Below are 17,766 nucleotides of genomic sequence, written 5' to 3'. Positions count from 1 at the left end.
CCAGGATGAGCCCATGGTTCACCCAAAGGTGCAAGGAGGCAAAAACCAAGTGTGCTAGGGAATGGAAGAAATACAGAAGGCAAAGGACCCACAGGAGAATAAGGAGAGCAGTCGTTGAGCCAGAAACGAATATGCACAGATAAGAAGGGAGGCCCAACGACAATATGAAAACGACATAGCAGCGAAAGCCAAATCTGACACGAAGCTGTTATACAGCCACATCAGGAGGAAAACAACAGTCAAGGACCAGGTAATCAGGCTAAGGAAGGAAGGAGGAGAGACAACAAGATATGACTGTGAAGTATGTGAGGAACTCAACAAGAGATTCAACTAAGTGTTCACAGAGGAGACAGACGGGGCTCCAGAAAGACGGAGAGGTGGGGCACACCACCAGGTGCTGGACACAGTACACACAACCGAGGAAGAAGTGAAGAGGCTTCTGAGTGAGCTAGATACCTCAAAAGCAATGGGGCCAGATAACATCTCTCCATGGGTCCTGAGAGAGGGAGCAGAGGCGCTATGTGTACCCCTAACAACAATATTCAATACATCTATCGAAACAGGGAGATTGCCTGAGGCATGGAAGACAGCAAATGTAGTCCCAATCTTTAAAAAAGGAGACAGACATGAAGCACTAAACTACAGACCAGTGTCACTGACATGTATAGTATGCAAAGTCATGGAGAAGATTGTCAGGAGAAGATTGGTGGAACACCTAGAAAGGAATGATCTCATCAACAGCAGCCAACATGGTTTCAGGGACAGGAAATCCTGTGTCACAAACCTACTGGAGTTCTATGACAAGGTGACAGCAGTAAGACAAGAGAGAGAGGGGTGGGTGGATTGCATCTTCTTGGACTGCAAGAAGGCGTTTGACACAAAGGGATGTTAGGAAGTATTTCTTCAGTCATAGAGTAGTCAGGCCGTGGAATAGCCTAGAAAGTGACGTAGTGGAGGCGGGAACCATACATAGTTTTAAGGCGAGGTATGATAGAGCTTATGGAGCAGGGAGAGAGAGGACCTAGTAGCGGGGCCAGGAGCTGAGTTTCGACCAGTGCAACCACAATCAGGTGAGCACACACACAGACACACACACACACACACACACACACACACACACACACACACACACACACACACACACACACACACACACACACACACACACACGCAAACTGATTAACACAATTAAATTTCTGACTATTTCTTTACATAAACAAGGATATTTTAGCTAACTATTCCGCCATTGTGACGTAGGAGAAAATCCTGGGTAATTATGTGAGCACCGGTGTTGGAAGACCAGCTTAATATATTCTCTGGCATGCAAACACTAATTCAATTACAAAAGAAATTAAGAATTACTTAGGAAATAGAAATTTGTTGCGTCCAGAGGTATTTTTATGGAGATGATCCCTGACACGTGCCCTTAATGCTCCTAACACGTGCCCTTAATGCTCCTAACACGTGCCCTGAATGTTCAATTATTTATCAGATAAACTCTATATGCATCTCAGCTGACACTCGCTTCCTAGAAGTAAAATCTTTATCCAAAAGATGTACAACGTGATGACTGTAAATGTCTCTACTTTATACTGGTACCCATTAGAGTAATTTTCTTTCATATTGCGTATTGATTTTCGTCGTTCATTGCAATTTCCCCTCTGAATAACCTTCATGTAGCCTTTATACCTCAAACACAAACACACACACACGCGCACACACACACACACACACACACACACACACACACACACACACACACACATACACACACACACACACACACACACACACAAACACACACATATGTGATGGGCACAATACAAACAACTGAGGAAGTAGTGAAGAGGCTGCTAAGTGAGCTAGACACCTCAAAGGTGATGGGGCCGGATAACATCTCGCCATGGGTCCTGAGAGAGGGAGCAGAGGCGCTATGTGTACCACTAACAACAATATTCAACACATCTATCGAAAAAGGGCGACTACTTGAGGTATGGAAGACAGCAGACGTAGTCCCAGGTTTTAAAACAGGAGATAGACACGAAGCATTAAACTACAGACCAGTGTGACTGACATATACAGTATGCAAAATCATGGAGAAGATTATTAGGAGAAGAGTGGTGGAGCACCTAGAAAGGAATAAGCTTATAAAAACAACCAGCATTGTTTCAAAGACGGGAAATCCTGTGTCTCAAAATCTATTGGTGTTTTATGACAGGATAACAGTAGTAAGACAAGAGAGAGAGGGGTGGGTAGATTGCGTTTTCCTGGACTGTATGAAAGCGTTTTACAGTTCCACACAAGAAATTAGTGCAAAAACTGGAGGACCAAGCAGGGAGAGCTGGGAAGGCGCTGCAGTGGATCAGGGAATACCTGTCGTTAAGACAACAGCGAGTCATGGTACGTGGCGAGGTGTCAGAGTGAGCGCCTGTGACGAGCAGTGTTCCACAGGGGTCAGTCCTAGGACCGGTGCTGTTTCTAGTATTTGTGAACGACATGACGGAAGGAATAGACTCAGAAGTGTCCCTGTTTGCAAATGATGTGAGGTTGATGAGAATTCAGTCGGACGAGGACCAGGCAGAACTACAATGGGATCTGGACAGGCTGCAGGCCTGGTCCAGAAACTGGCTCCTTGAGCTCAACCCCACCAAGTGCAAAGTCATGAAGATTGGGGAAGGGCAAAAGAGACCGCAAATGGAGTACAGTCTAGGGGGTCAAAGACTACAAACTTCACTCAAGGAAGAGGATTTTGGGGTGAGTATAACACCAGGCACATCTCCTGAGGCGCACATCAAACAAATACTTGATGCAGCATAGGGGTGCCTAGGAAACCTAAAAATAGCATTCCGACATCTCAATAAGGAATCATTCAGGACCCTGTACACCGCGTAGGTTAGGCCTATATTGGAGTATGCAGCGCCAGTTTGGAACCCACACCTAGCCAAGGACGTAAGGAAATTAGAGAAAGTGCAAGATTTGTAACAAAACTAGTCCCGGAGCTAAGGGGCTTGTCCTGCGAGGAGAGGTTAAGGGAAATCGACCTAATGACACTGGAGAACAGGAAAGATAAGGAGGATATGTTAATAACATACAAAATACTGAGAGGAATCGACAGGGTGGACAGAGACAGGATGTTACAGAGATGGGACACAGCAACAAGGGGTCACAGTTGGAAGTTGAAGACTCAGATGAATCACGAGGATGTTAGGAAGTATTTCTTCAGTCACAGACTTGTCAGTAAGTGGAATAGTCTAGAAAGTGATGTAGTGGAGGCAGGATCCATGCATATCTTTAGGAAGAGGTATGATAAACCTCACAGAGCACGAAGAGTGACCTAGTGGCGACCAGTGAAGAGGCGGGGCCAAGAGCTGTGACTCGACCCCTGCAACCACAACTATGTGAGTACAAACACACACACACACACACACACACACACACACACACACACACACACACACACACAAAGTCATATCTCAAAACCCAAAGTCCTGTAATCAATAATTTAAATAGTTAACAAATATTAAAAATGCATAACAGAAATTTAAAACACAAACATTATAATATTACCTGTGACACTGGAAGGAGATGTTTGTCTGTAGTGGCAGAAGAGACCAACATCGTGGCACTGTGTGACTGTCTGGCATCAAACATCATTACTGCCCCGTCACTCCTCCCTGCCACTACCACACTCTCGTGCTGTGTAACATTGTTGTAAGTTACAAACAGTTAGACAGGTCTTATAAAATAAGAACTTGGGGGGGGGAGGAGAGCAATATAATTTAACTATATTAAGTCCCCTTCTAAGAGATTGAGCAGAAAAACTAAACGTGTTTGCAAAAAGTTTTCTATTGTTTTCTTGAAAAAATAAATCCTTAGATATTATTTAATTTTTAGCTTTGCCTTCTGCAGTTTTTGTTTCTCTTTGGCTACCATTCATTGACTTTTTAATTTTGTCTATCTTCCTAAAACTCTTTGTTTTTCCCTATAATTTTAACATGCCATTCTACCAATCAAATTTTTAAATTAAAAATATATTTTTATTTCATAGATGTATATATAACGTTTGACATTGTTTATTTAAGCAGTTATATAAATCAGTGTTTAACAAAGAGGTAGTTTGAAATTATTAATAAAATTTATTTACAACACAATACTTTATGTTATATTTCAGATTTTGTTTTCTTTGGAATTCAGGAAATTGAAACCCGATTTGCTAGTTAGGATTACTTCTCTAGAATGAGCTGGCGAAACGAACCATTGTGGGTAATACAGATATCTGAAAATGCTATATATATATCTACAAAAAGGGAGCTATATAGATTTTGTTATATGCATCAGACACCCAGTAACAATGGCTGATGTGTCAGGTGAATGAGATGCGGGTTCCAGTGTGGTGCCCGCATCTGATGTAGCGGGTAAAGAAGCTAGAGCAAATTTCAAAGGTTTGCAACAAGATTAGTTAGATGAAGGTAATAATTAACGAGGAGATGCCATTAGAGTGCAGAAGGGCCGGAGGTGAAATGATTACAACGTACAGAATACTGAGAGGAAATGACAGAGTAGACAGGGCGACTCTATTTGAGAGGTGGATAAGGCTCACGCAGCAAACAGAAAGTGAAACCAGAAACTGCCAGCAGAGAGGTGGGGCCAGGAGCTGAGACTCTATGCATTGGAATCACAATTAGATGAGTACAATTAAGTGAGTATACAAACACACATTCACACAAATTCACGTACAGTAGCGACTAGCGAAAAGACGAGGCCAGGAACTATGACACGGCCCCTGCAACCACAAATAAGTGAGTATACACACACACAGAAACTATGACTCGACCCCTGCAACCAAAACTCGTAAATCCTTAGTAGTCTTTGGCTCACCAAGGTCATTACAAGGATCACTACAGCTGTCAGTGTCAGTGAACAACCCGAGCAGTGAATTACAAGCTTCTCTAAATCAGAAAAGGGAGGTGAGGATTACAATTTATATCAAACAATTTGAAAGTGGAACAGGACCAGGAGAGAGAAAGAGGCTGGTAGCCTACTGTAGTGTGTAGGTGTTGCCATAGGCCAGTAACTCCAAATGCAGATCCAAGCCAGCGAGATAAGAGATAGGCATAAATGAGGTAGTGAATAATAAAAACAATCATAAAGTGAGAGGAATGAGGATAGATGAGTTAATGAATAATAAAACAATCATAAAGTGAGGGGAAAGAAAATAAAAAACAAAGTACAAAATCCATTATTCTCGGGTCTCTGGTTTTTTCCTGAAACAAGTGTGGACAATAACGATTTAAGTTGTTCACCTGATAGCATAGTGCAAATCTAGAGCAATATCTGAAGCACAGTTACTGTGAATAGAATAATCATAGAGAAGAAACTGAAGGATAACCAGGGCACCAACAGTGCCGTCACAACGAGAAGCATCGTGTAGCCGCAACAGAGGCAGAATCCCAGATGACACCTCTGTCAGACATAATGTACAAATCACCTTTTTGTGGTCGCATGTTGTATGATTAGTATTTGGCACTGCATCACTGGTAGCTGGGGGTCACAAACCCGACTCTGGAGAGCTGAATATCATACTTAAAGCATTTAACATTTAGTTAGGAATAAAAGCTTAATAGAAAAGTTTGGTTCACCACATGTAGGCCGACACACACACACTAGTGAGTGTGCATGCAGGAACTTAGGTCAAACAAAACTGACAGTAAAGAAGCGCACTGATATAGCTGCCAAATAAGGGTACAAGTAAGACAAAGAGGTTTGTAGATAAATGGTTCAGAGAACCGACATGTTGATAAATTAGACATATGTGCAACTCTTGGGTATCTTTATTGAGGAAACGTTTCGCCACACAGTGGCTTCATCAGTCCATACAAAAAATCGTGAAGAACAGGAGGAGAATGAGGAGATCAGTCCCTCAACCTTGAGACGATGTGGGTAGTCCATCATATTTATCAACAAAAAGGTTTCTAGAACTGACAGAGTAATTTAAGCACATAAATACAGTGTGTACACATGAAGTGACTCAAAAACACACACACATGCACACACATGCATGTACACACATACACACACATGCATGAACACACACACGTGCACACACATGCATGAACACACACACGTGCACACACAGCCTACTAACCAATAGTGGTCTAAATAAATAGGAATCACCTTACCACTAACACATACACAACCCCCCATATATATACACTTACACAAACCACACACATACAAACATACACACACACACTCACACCCATAAATTCACACACACACTCACACACACACACACACACACACACACACACATACACACACACTTTCAGGGAAGGAAAATCCTGTGTCACAAACCTACTAGAGTTTTATGACAAGGTGACAGAAGTAAGACAAGAGAGAGAGGGGTGGATCGACTGCGTATTTTTGGACTGCAAGAAGGCTTTCGACACAGTTCCTCACAAGAGGTTACTGCAAAAGCTAGAGGACCAGGCACACATAACAGGAAAGGCACTGCAATGGATCAGAGAATATCTGACAGGGAGGCAACAACGAGTCATGGTACGCGACGAGGTGTCAGAGTGGGCGCCTGTGACAAGCGGGGTTCCACAGGGGTCAGTCCTAGGACCTGTGCTGTTCTTGGTATACGTGAACGACATAACGGAAGGGATAGACTCAGAAGTGTCCTTGTTTGCAGACGATGTGAAGTTAATGAGAAGAATCGAATCGGACGAGGATCAGGCAGGACTACAAAGAGACCTGGACAGGCTACAAGCCTGGTCCAGCAACTGGCTCCTTGAATTTAACCCTGCCAAATGCAAAGTCATGAAGATTGGGGAAGGGCAAAGAAGACCGCAGACACAATATAGTTTAGATGGCCAAAGACTGCAAACCTCACTCAAGGAAAAAGATCTGGGGGTGAGTATAACACCGAGCATATCTCCTGAGGCGCACATCAATCAGATAACTGCTGCAGCATACGGGCGCCTGGCAAACATACGGATAGCGTTCCGATACCTCAGTAAGGATTCGTTTAAGACTCTGTACACCATCTACGTCAGGCCCATACTGGAGTATGCAGCACCAGTTTGGAATCCACACCTAGTCAAGCACGTCAAGAAATTAGAGAAAGTGCAAAGGTTTGCAACAAGACTAGTCCCAGAGCTACGGGGATTGTCCTATGAAGAAAGGTTGAGGGAAATCGGCCTGACGACACTGGAGGCCAGGAGGGTCAGGGGAGACATGATAACGACATATAAAATACTGTGCAGAATAGACGAGGTGGACAAAGACGGGATGTTCCAGAGATGGGACACAGACACAAGAGGTCACAGTTGGAAGTTGAAGACTCAGATGAATCAAAGGGATGTTAGGAAGTATTTCTTCAGTCATAGAGTAGTCAGGCCATGGAATAGCCTAGAAAGTGATGTGGTGGAGGCAGGAACCATACATAGTTTTAAGGCGAGGTATGATAGAGCTCATGGGGCAGGGAGAGAGAGGACCTAGTAGCAATCAGCGAAGAGGCGGGGCCAGGAGCTGTGAATCGACCCCTGCAACCACAAATAGGTGAGTGCAAATAGGTGAGTACACTCCCACTATCTCTTACTGCCCCTCTCTCCCACTCTTTCATTCTCACACTCATACTGTCTCACTCTCCCACCACTCACTTTCCCGCTCCCTCACTGTCTTATTGTCTCGCTCTCATGCTCTCCTACTGTCTCACTCTCCCACTCTCTCTTACTGTCTCACTGTCTCACTCTCTCGCCCTCACACTCTCTCTCTTACTATCATACTCTCTTACTGTCCCACTCTCTTACTGTCCCACTCCCCTACTGTCTCACTCTCTTACTGTCCCACTCTCCTACTGTCTCACTCTCCCACTCTCTTACTGTCTCACTGTCCCAATTTACACAGTGTTGAAAACAAAATTAGTGATTCTCCAGAAACCACACAGACTATAGCTGTTCAGAAAAGACAAGCAGCAGTGGTGGCGAGTGAGAAAATTAAATTAATGTTAAGTGATGAATAGTTCACCTGCAGCGAACCTCCGCCGCCCCCCAGTGTGGAGAAATTTTCTCCAGGAGGGGGGTATCAGCCCCCTTCAGCCCCCTCAGCCCCTTTCAGCCCTGAGGGGCCAAGCCCTCTCAGAAGGGGCGAGCATCTTGTTTACTGCTAGAGTGAGTAATTGATCACAGATGCTATGCGACGTAGTCAAGTGACCTCTGCTCCTTGCAGCGGTGTTGCAAAGTGTATTTTTATAAGAGACAGTACATCTCTTACTTAGCAGGACAATTAAGGAAAATCCTGCTCCCACTTTATTACCATAGTAAAGATAGTGTACATTGTTGTCTATGCTTAAGACAGCAAGAAACAAACATTCTGCTTTGTTTCATCGAGGTGACAAGGATGCAAGGTACTAGGTCAGCGTTTTTTTTTTGTGCTAGGGCAGTGACGGCTTGGGGCGGTGTGGCATCGCCAGACTATCTTTGACTCTAGGGAGAGTGACACTGACGCCAGGATACTGATCTGTGCGTTAGTGTGAACAAAGTGTCTCAAACACAATAAACACTTAAGAGAAGTGTGATCAGCTTCTCTTGTGATACATTGTGAACAATAAAGACAAATCTTGTGGAACATAGTGTACCAGTGTGTGTTTCCTAGACAATGGAAGACGTGGACATCCAAGGACACTTCAACTTCTATCAAGTCACCGATACCTGTCGAAGGTGTTGAGAACACCATAGCTCACGTTACAAAGAGCAAGGTATGTTACGAATTTCTTGTAGATTGGATTGCGCAATTCTTGAGTCACAAGGAGTTTGTAATCAACCTATAATCGGCAGTAAGGTGTGGACTTTTGAGTCCAAACAAGTAGGTATTTCGTCGGCCATCATCGAATGAAATATGCTGACATAACACCCCCTAGGGGTAATTTATACTTACAAATTGTATCTCTTGACAGCCCAATGTTGTGATGGTTTCGACAGCTTCTAGACCTCGTCTGCAGGGGCGGCTGTGTAGAAAATTTGCTGTCATTTATCAGCTAAGTGTTCATTATATATAGTTATAATTTAAACACAGCAGGTAAAGCCAATATCTTCAACAGAATTTGTGGGGGCTGAAAGGGCTGAAGGGGGCTGATACCCCCCTCCTGGAGAAAATTTCTCCACACACTCTCCTACTGTCTCACTCTCCCACTCTCTTACTGTCTCACTGTCCCACTCTCTCTCTCTCTTACTGTCATACTCTCTTACTATCCCACTCTCTTACTGTGACACTCTCCCACTCACTCTTACTGTCTCACTCTCCCACTCTCTCTCTCCCTCTCGCTCTTTCTCTCACTCTCTCGCTCTTATCCTCTTCCTCCTTCCCCTCCTCTCCTCCTGCTACTACTCCCTCTACCTCTCTTCCCCCTTTGCATTTCCCTTTCTCTCTTTCTCGATCATTTCTTTTCCACGCCCTCTCTGCATTCCCCCCTCTCTCTTTTCCCTCCTCCCTCTCTTCACCCCCTTTCTCTCCCTCTCCATCTACCTCCTTCCATTCTCTCTCCACCTCCACATCATTTTCTCTCCCATTCCCTCCCTCTCCCCCTCACAAATCCCCCCCCCACACACACCCTGTTCTGGAGAGCTGAATATCATACTTAGGGCACTAATCAATTAACAGAGGAGTAGAATTGAGGAGGGGATTAAGTGTGGTGACCACAGGCACTGTAGTGCGCGCACAGGCAGTAAGGTTGGGCAACTTACACTAACATTGTGTATTCAATAAGTAAGTATAGCTCCAGGTATACACGAGTAGGTGTACAGGTGTTTATTCATTAAGTATTGCTTTAGGTATACACAAGTAGGTGCACAGGCATAGGCACAGTACATAGCAGCATGCATGTGGAGAACCTGGATAAGCCCAAAAGCCTGACAGTGAGATTATCCTTCCCCCTCCTCCTCCCTCTCCCCTCGCTTCGGGTCAGGTGGCTGGATAGTATCCCGCACACACACACGTGAACATAAGAGGGCCATAAATTCTCACACACAAACACCTGTAGTCCCTACCCTAACGAATACATCTCATATACCCACTCAAACACCCACAGTTCACTCACACTCACCCACACTCTTTCCTTTTATCTCCTCTACCTCTCTTTCTCTCTGCCCCTCTCTCCTATTCCTCTTTCTCTCCATCTCTCATATTCCATTATCCCTCCCTCCTCCTGCTCCTCCTGCTCCTCCTCCTCCTATACCTCCTCCCCTCCTCCACCTCCCCCTTCACCTCTTCTTCCTTCTCTTCCTCCCTCTCCCCTCGCCTCCTAGGCCTACAAGCACTCTAAAGACTGATCCTACCTAACTCACATGCTCCACACACTCTCAACCACTCTCACACACCCTCACACTCACACTCTCTCACACTCCCTCTTTCTTTTTTTTTCTTTACACAGGGTTTGACAAGGTTAGGTTGTTGCAACCCCTGAATGGGTTGCAATGATTAATATGTATGTATATATATATATATATATATATATATATATATATATATATATATATATATATATATAATATATATATATATATATATATATATATATATATATATATATATATATATGTATATAATTATTACCTTTTCATATAATTTTATATTGCTTGTATTTGCAATAATAGCTAAATCGTAAATTTATTGCTTTATATTATTATTTGACTTAGTTATGTTGTTAGGTAGGATGTAACATATGTGCTCAGTTCAAGTCTTGATTGTCTAACTACTGTAATTATCGCTCTTTGCTCGTTTCCCTGCCGGCTTCTTGCTGGGCAGCAACCCACGGAGCTATCACGTGATCGAGGGGGGGGGTGTCCTCACCTCGCCTGAAGTATTCAGTCTCGTCTAGACTCGCTGGGTGGTTGGACGTATTCCAGACAAGATGAGCCTAAATCTCCCTTATAGGCCCTTGTTGGAAGATCGTGTCTTGTCTCGTTATTGTTAGTTCTGTAGAACTCTGTTCACAGAACATTGAATAGACTTAGTGATTTTCGACGTTGTACTGAGGTTGTGTGTCGCATAGACACTCTGAGCAACTCAGGTCCTGAGCTGTAGCATCTGACCTAACTTGTACTGGTATCTGTGTATTATCACAGTCGGGGATTTTCTTATACTGAACTTAGATTCAGTAGTATGGGAGTTTTGTGACTTTTGTGGAGGATCTGCTGATGGTCCCTACTTAGTGTCATTATATTATCTCCTTGTCCTGATTGTGTCGCAGTTGCTTGTTGTATTGCTATTGGGCTTAGCATTCTTTTTATTGTTCAAGCAGACTGTTCTGATTGCCAGTTGGTCAAGAAGTTAGTTTATTTGAAGACTTTGTCAGTCACTTGTTTAAGTCTAGTCGAGTCATGAGACATAGTGGACTACTAAGAGCACTTACACACTTACACACAAACTTACTTGTACATATTTGAAATATCTTATTAAATGTTAATGTACCAGATGGTACTTAAGAATTATAAATGAAATATGTGCTTTCAGCACAATAATACTGTAAACGAGAGAAGTGATTATTATTATTATTTTGATTATTATTAATTTAATTTACTTTGATAATATACCTGTAGACGATACTCAATAAATTTATTAAATTTTATTTTCTCTAGTTAGTAACCTACCTGTTGTAATCCTAAAGCACTAATAATTCATACTGAATTCTAATGGATAATTGGACAAGGATACTGACTACTTGTTACGAAAACCCAGTAACAGGCTGGATGCTAGAAGTGCAGTCCTTCCTAGTATTCACTGGAGATCTCTAAGCTTTTAGAATAGCATTTTTTGTAACAAATGGGGGCCTGTCCGGTATGCTCTTGATCCAAGGTGTTGGAGAAATTGTCCAGTTTGACATACTAGTAACTCTATGATCAAACACTTTGAATACTTTCCTAATCTGAAGACTTTGAGTTTAGTCTTGTACAACATACCAGGTGGATGTATGTACCTGACTGAGTCTCTTGATCCAAGGAGATGGAAATACTGTTTGAGTTCTAGCTCTAAGACAACCAACACTAAAATTCCTATTAGGATTATAGTTTCCCACAATCACTCTCTTGTAGTACATTTATTTTCGTGATGTATGCCAAAGTGAAACAGTTAATTGATACTCTGACTTTGTCTGAGTTGAGTATATTAAAACTTCAGACGTGTTGACGAGTAGCCAAATATCTCGGTGTGACGTATAACAGGATTTACACCGCAGAAACTGTCAGAGCGTTAATTAAAGATATATTGTTTCCTGCTCATACAGAGATGTCTGATTAAGATTCAGATTCAGAAAGCCTAGTTTCACAATTAGGAAGTATGACTCTATTTGATGACTTAGAAGAAAGAGCAACTACGGCAGAAGTGTCTGAGCCTAGTGAACCTCGGCTCATGCCTTCCCGCCTCACTGACACAATAGTACAGAGCATATCTGGTAGTATGATGCAGCCACTTACTAGTGCAGTGTATGCTACACCTGTATCTACTTATCCTAGACCAGATCTAGACTCTCAAGAGACGGCTGGACGAGGTGCCCGACCAAAGGAACGTCCAGGCCACGTTAGATTCCTTACTCCTCCATTACCCACTGGTCCTATCTCTCAGGAACAGTTTGAGAGGTTTGAATGCCTAATTATGTTGCAGACTGCACAAATAGAGGCTCACAGGAAATTGAACGAAGAAGATTTCCAGAGAGAAAATGTTCGTCTTGGAAGACAACAGACTGATAGATCACAGGACACATTTAATGTGCAGAAAGCTGCATCCATGGTTCCTAAGTTTTTTGAAAGTGACTTAGACACCTATTTTGATGTGTTTGAGAACCAGGCACGTGCTATGAACTGGCCACGTAAGCACTGGGCTACATTGTTGCACACAGCTTTGACAGGAAGAGCTCAAACTTGTACTGCTGCTTTACCATTTGCCAAGTACATTAGTTATGACACTGTCAAACAATCTATTCTAGAGACATATAACTTGTTGCCTGTAAGTTATCAACGTGCATTTCGTATGTTACAACGACAAGATTAAACTTGTGTAGAGTTTGCTCATGAGAAAAAAGTTGCATCTGAGGGGTGGTGTAGGTCTGCCAAGTGTAAGAACTACGACAGCCTTGTTCAGTTGTTACTACATGAAGAGTTTAACAGCTATATGTCTGCTGACATACAAGAATATCTGATCGATCATACTACCTTGGATATTCTGGAAACTGCAGCATTAGCAGACAATTGCGAGATTTCTCACAAACTTGTACGTACTAAAACACAGAGAAACAAGGTAACTAAAAATTGTCCTAGAAGTTGGCAACCTAAATCAGCTGCTCATTGCCAGCCTGATGTATCTGCTACTGTAACTTCTCGTACCTTTACCAGGAAAACACAATCCTGAATCTCTCTCTGTGGCTAGACAGAAGTCTGATATTGAGAAGAAAAAGTTAAATGTACCTATTGTAACAGAAAAGGACATGCTAGAGAGTATTGCTATAAGTTAGAAAGAGATACGAGAAGCAGTCGTGCGGCTGGAGCTCCCACTCAAATCGTATCCTCTTCCGAGCAACAAAGGCACCAAAATTCTAGTAATACCTCTGATCCTATAGTTTTAGATAATATTACTCAGAACAGATGACTAGCGTCAGAAAGTGTATCTGACGAAAAGATTCGTTCAGCGATGAGTCCTTACTTTTCGAGAGGTAAAGTAGGATTTGACGAATCACATCTGAGATAATTACTTTCAGAGACACTGGCAGTTATCTCACGTTATTAAGAGAAGATGTACTGCCCATAACTGATGATACCTATTGCAAGATAGATGTATTGTTAGAAGCCTATGGTGGGGCTGTTATAAAAGTACCTCTTCAAAAGGTATACATTGAAACAAGCTATTATACTGGTTATATTTCAGTAGGTATATCCAGTGGTGTATTTCCCATCAGGTCAGTGGACTTGTTGATAGGGAACGATATCCTTCATGCTGGTATATGTAAAGAACCACTTGTGATTGATAATAACACTGATGATAATTATGCTATTGAAGCTTGTAGAGAGAAACCTATTTTATTTCCTCTCAGTGCAATTACTAGAGCTATGTCAAAGATACAACAACCATCCTTGTCTCCTGTTGAGTTAGTGGATGACAATGATTTGGGCTTGAATATGTTGTTTAATGACGCTCTGCACCCAGGGTCATTAACACTAACTCCCCCCTGGTCATCAACCTAGTCAGGACACAACTGATGATAAATTTCTAACTCATGATGATTTAATCAAGGATCAGTTTGTTGATCAGTCACTGGAAAGACTGAGAGATATAGCAGTTACTGAGAGTGAAGCAAAGGATCTCGATAATTGTTACTATTATAGTAACGGTGTACTGATGGAGAAAAATACATGTAAGTTGTCATCTGATAGTGTTTCCACCACAGTCAAGCATCTCGTAGTGTTACCAGTTACATTTCGTGAGCAAGCCATTGATTTTGCTCACAATAGTCCCATAGGAGGACATTTGGGTGTCAAGATGACATGAGTATACATAGTTAATATGGGCTGGAGGGATTAAGTTACTCTACTGAATTTGACATAGCAAGTAACAAAAGGTATTTGGGCATAAACTGGCAAAACATTTTACTTGGCCAAAGATGAAGTAAACAGTAGCTGATCATGTGTGACGTTGCCATGTGTGTCAAGTGACAGGCAAGCCAGCGCACACACTTCCACCTACACCTCTCACTGTGTTCATTAGTAGCAAAGTTCAGTTCATCTGGACTAGTGATTGTTCAGATTTGTTCAAAAGGTTGAAGCATCTGCTTTCCTCTGCTCCAGTGTTGAGTCCTAATTTCAATCTTCCCTGTTTACATATAGATGCGAGTGGTTATGCAGTGGGTGTTGTGCTGCTCCAACAGTCAACATCCACTGACATTCTCCATCCTATATGTTACTATTCATCTAAGCTTAAACGACACCAGAAAAATTATGTCTAATTATTATATTTATATATTCACAGTAGTGATGTGTATGAGGAGGAGACATAAGCTGAGTGTTGAGTGGGTAGTGTTGTGTGGGCGATGTTACTGTGTGTGGCGCAACACTGTCCTGCCGCAGACCCCCCCTTCCCTCACTACACGCCTTAAGCTGTTTCAAACTCAGATGTCCATACTACATAGCATTCCACAACCACTACTTAAGAGTAGAATGCTGTCTCCTGTCTATAGCACAAGACTATTATGCTGTCTACACTACTATGATCGAGCCTCAAAGTGCCCTGCTTGTCTATGTTATCCTGTCTCTACACTGATGTACATAACCACGAGTATGCAGAGATACGATACTGTGTACTGCCCTAGTACTAAGGGCATATCCTATTGTATAAATGCTGTGAAATTATAGAGGTGCTTGGCACAAGAGTGACTCTGATTAATGTTTATATTATATTGTTATTAAAGTATCAAGAGTAATCAGTAATAATGTGAAAGACATTAATGCAACTCCTAGTGCGACCGTTTGTCGTGTTGGGGCGGTGTTGCAACGCCTGAATGGGTTGCAATGATTAATATGTATATATATATATATATATATATATATATATATATATATATATATATATATATATATATATATATATATAATTATTACCTTTTCATATAATTTTATATTGCTTGTATTTGCAATAATAGCTAAATCGTAAATGTATTGCTTTATATTATTATTTGACTTAGTCATGTTGTTAGGTAGGATGTAACATATGTGCTCAGTTCAAGTCTTGATTGTCTAACTACTGTAATTATCGCTCTTTGCTCGTTTCCCTGCCGGCTTCTTGCTGGGCAGCAACCCACGGAGCTATCACGTAATCGAGAAGGGGGGGGGTCCTCACCTCGCCTGAAGTATTCAATCTGTTCTAGACTAGCTGGGTGGTTGGACGTATTCCAGACAAGATGAGCCTAAATCTCCCTTATAGGCCCTTGTTGGAAGATAGTCTCTTGTCTCATTATTGTTAGTTCTGTAGAACTCTGTTCACAGAACATTGTATAGACTTAGTGATTTTCGACATTGTACTGAGGTTGTGTGTTGCATAGACACTCTGAGCAACTCAGGTCCTGAGCTGTAGCTTCTGACCTAACTTGTACTGGTATCTGTGTATTATCACAGTCGGGGATTTTCTTATGCTGAACTTGGATTCAGTAGTATGGGAGTTTTGTGACTTTTGTGGAGGATCTGCTGATGGTCCCTACTTAGTGTCGTTATATTATCTCCTTGTCCTGATTGTGTCGCAGTTGCTTGTTGTATTGCTATTGGGCTTAGCATTCTTTTTATTGTTCAAGCAGACTGTTCTGATTGACAGTTGGTCAAGAAGTTAGTTTATTTAAGGACTTTGTCAGTCACTTGTTTAAGTCTAGTTGAGTCGTGAGACATAGTGAACTACTAAGAGCACTTACACATTTACACACAAACTTACTTGTACATATTTGTAATATTTTATTAAATGTTAATGTACCAGACGGTACTTAAGAATTATAAATGAGATATGCGCTTTCAGCACAATAATACTGTAAACGAGAGAAGCGATTATTATTATTTTGACTATTATTAATTTAATTTACTTTGATAATATACCTGTAGACGATACTCAATAAATTTATTAAATTTTATTTTCTCTAGTTAGTAACCTACCTGTTGTAATCCTAAAGCACTAATAATTCATACTGAATTCTAATGGATAATTGGACAAGGATGCTGACTAATTGCTATGAAAACCCAGTAACAGGCTGGATGTTAGAAGGGCAGTCCTTTCTAGTATTCACTGGAGATCTCTAAGCTTTTAGAATCGCGTTTTTTGAAATATAGGTTAAGGATCCCTAGCTTTATTAACAAGCTATTTACAGGCTAAGGATTCCTAACTTTATTGACAAACTAAGAGCTGTTACCTACATCAGCTCATTTGAAAGCATTTTTATGGTTATGAGACATACAAGTAGGAAACAGGATGAAGCTGGAGTCATCTTTGGGCCAGCATTTTCATCTGATCAACTGACTTTATCTCATTCACATCATAATGCTGTACGAGTGTGTTCCAGACTCGAGTCATCCTGGGAATAAATGATCTCAGATGAAGTGATGTTCTGGAGAAGGGTACAGCCAGAGTGAAGTTGCTGCTTTCTGCCCATCTTGTGGTATGGAATCTTGCTTCACGCTGTCCTTGAAGTGGATCTCTCTCTCTCTCTCTAACTCTCTCACACTCTCTCACTCACACTTTCCCAATCACACTCTCTATCTCTCTTTCTCTGTCCCACTTTCTCTCCCTCTTCATCTTCCTTCTCATCCTCCCTACTCCTTCTACTCCCCTCCCCCCCATTGTTTTTCCCTCTGTCCCCCTTAGCCTTCCCCCCATCTCCCTTCCCTCTGCTGCTGTCCCCCCTCCACCTCACTATCCTCTTCCCCTCCCTGCCAACTCCCCCCTTCTTCCCACAACAAACACCCCCCCTCCCTCCCCACAACAAACAACCCCTCCACACATGCACTCTTGGCATATGCTCTTCCTTATGTGGGACACCAAAACCCTGGATGGAGAACCAGAGGAATGGTGAATGAAGTGAGAGGTGGACCTGGGAGAGAAGACTGGGAGGCAGAGCTCACGAGAAGGGAAGAGGAGTGGGGGAGGAGGCTGGAAGAGCTAGGCAAGAAAATGGAAGAGAAAATAGCTGAGGAGAGCAGGAAATGGGAATTACAAATCACAGCAGCTGAAGCTAAGATACTGAGC

The 17,766-nt window shown here is 42.2% G+C and overlaps 1 protein-coding gene across 1 annotated transcript in view; it reads right to left on the bottom strand.

The window, feature by feature from the left end:
* The window catches only part of LOC128695501 (dynein axonemal intermediate chain 1-like), a 163,685-nt gene that overhangs the window by 15,790 nt on the left and 130,129 nt on the right, over positions 1-17,766 (bottom strand). The window contains exon 8 of the mRNA XM_053786183.2: positions 3,568-3,696. Within this exon, the coding sequence (XP_053642158.2) occupies positions 3,568-3,696 (129 nt within the window). The remainder of the gene's footprint in view (positions 1-3,567; positions 3,697-17,766) is intronic.

Source organism: Cherax quadricarinatus, chromosome 50, assembly GCF_038502225.1.
Source record: "Cherax quadricarinatus isolate ZL_2023a chromosome 50, ASM3850222v1, whole genome shotgun sequence".
In the NCBI taxonomy this organism is placed as follows: domain Eukaryota; kingdom Metazoa; phylum Arthropoda; class Malacostraca; order Decapoda; family Parastacidae; genus Cherax; species Cherax quadricarinatus.
Note: the sequence above shows the minus strand (reverse complement) of the source record. Positions and strands in the feature narration are given on the sequence as shown.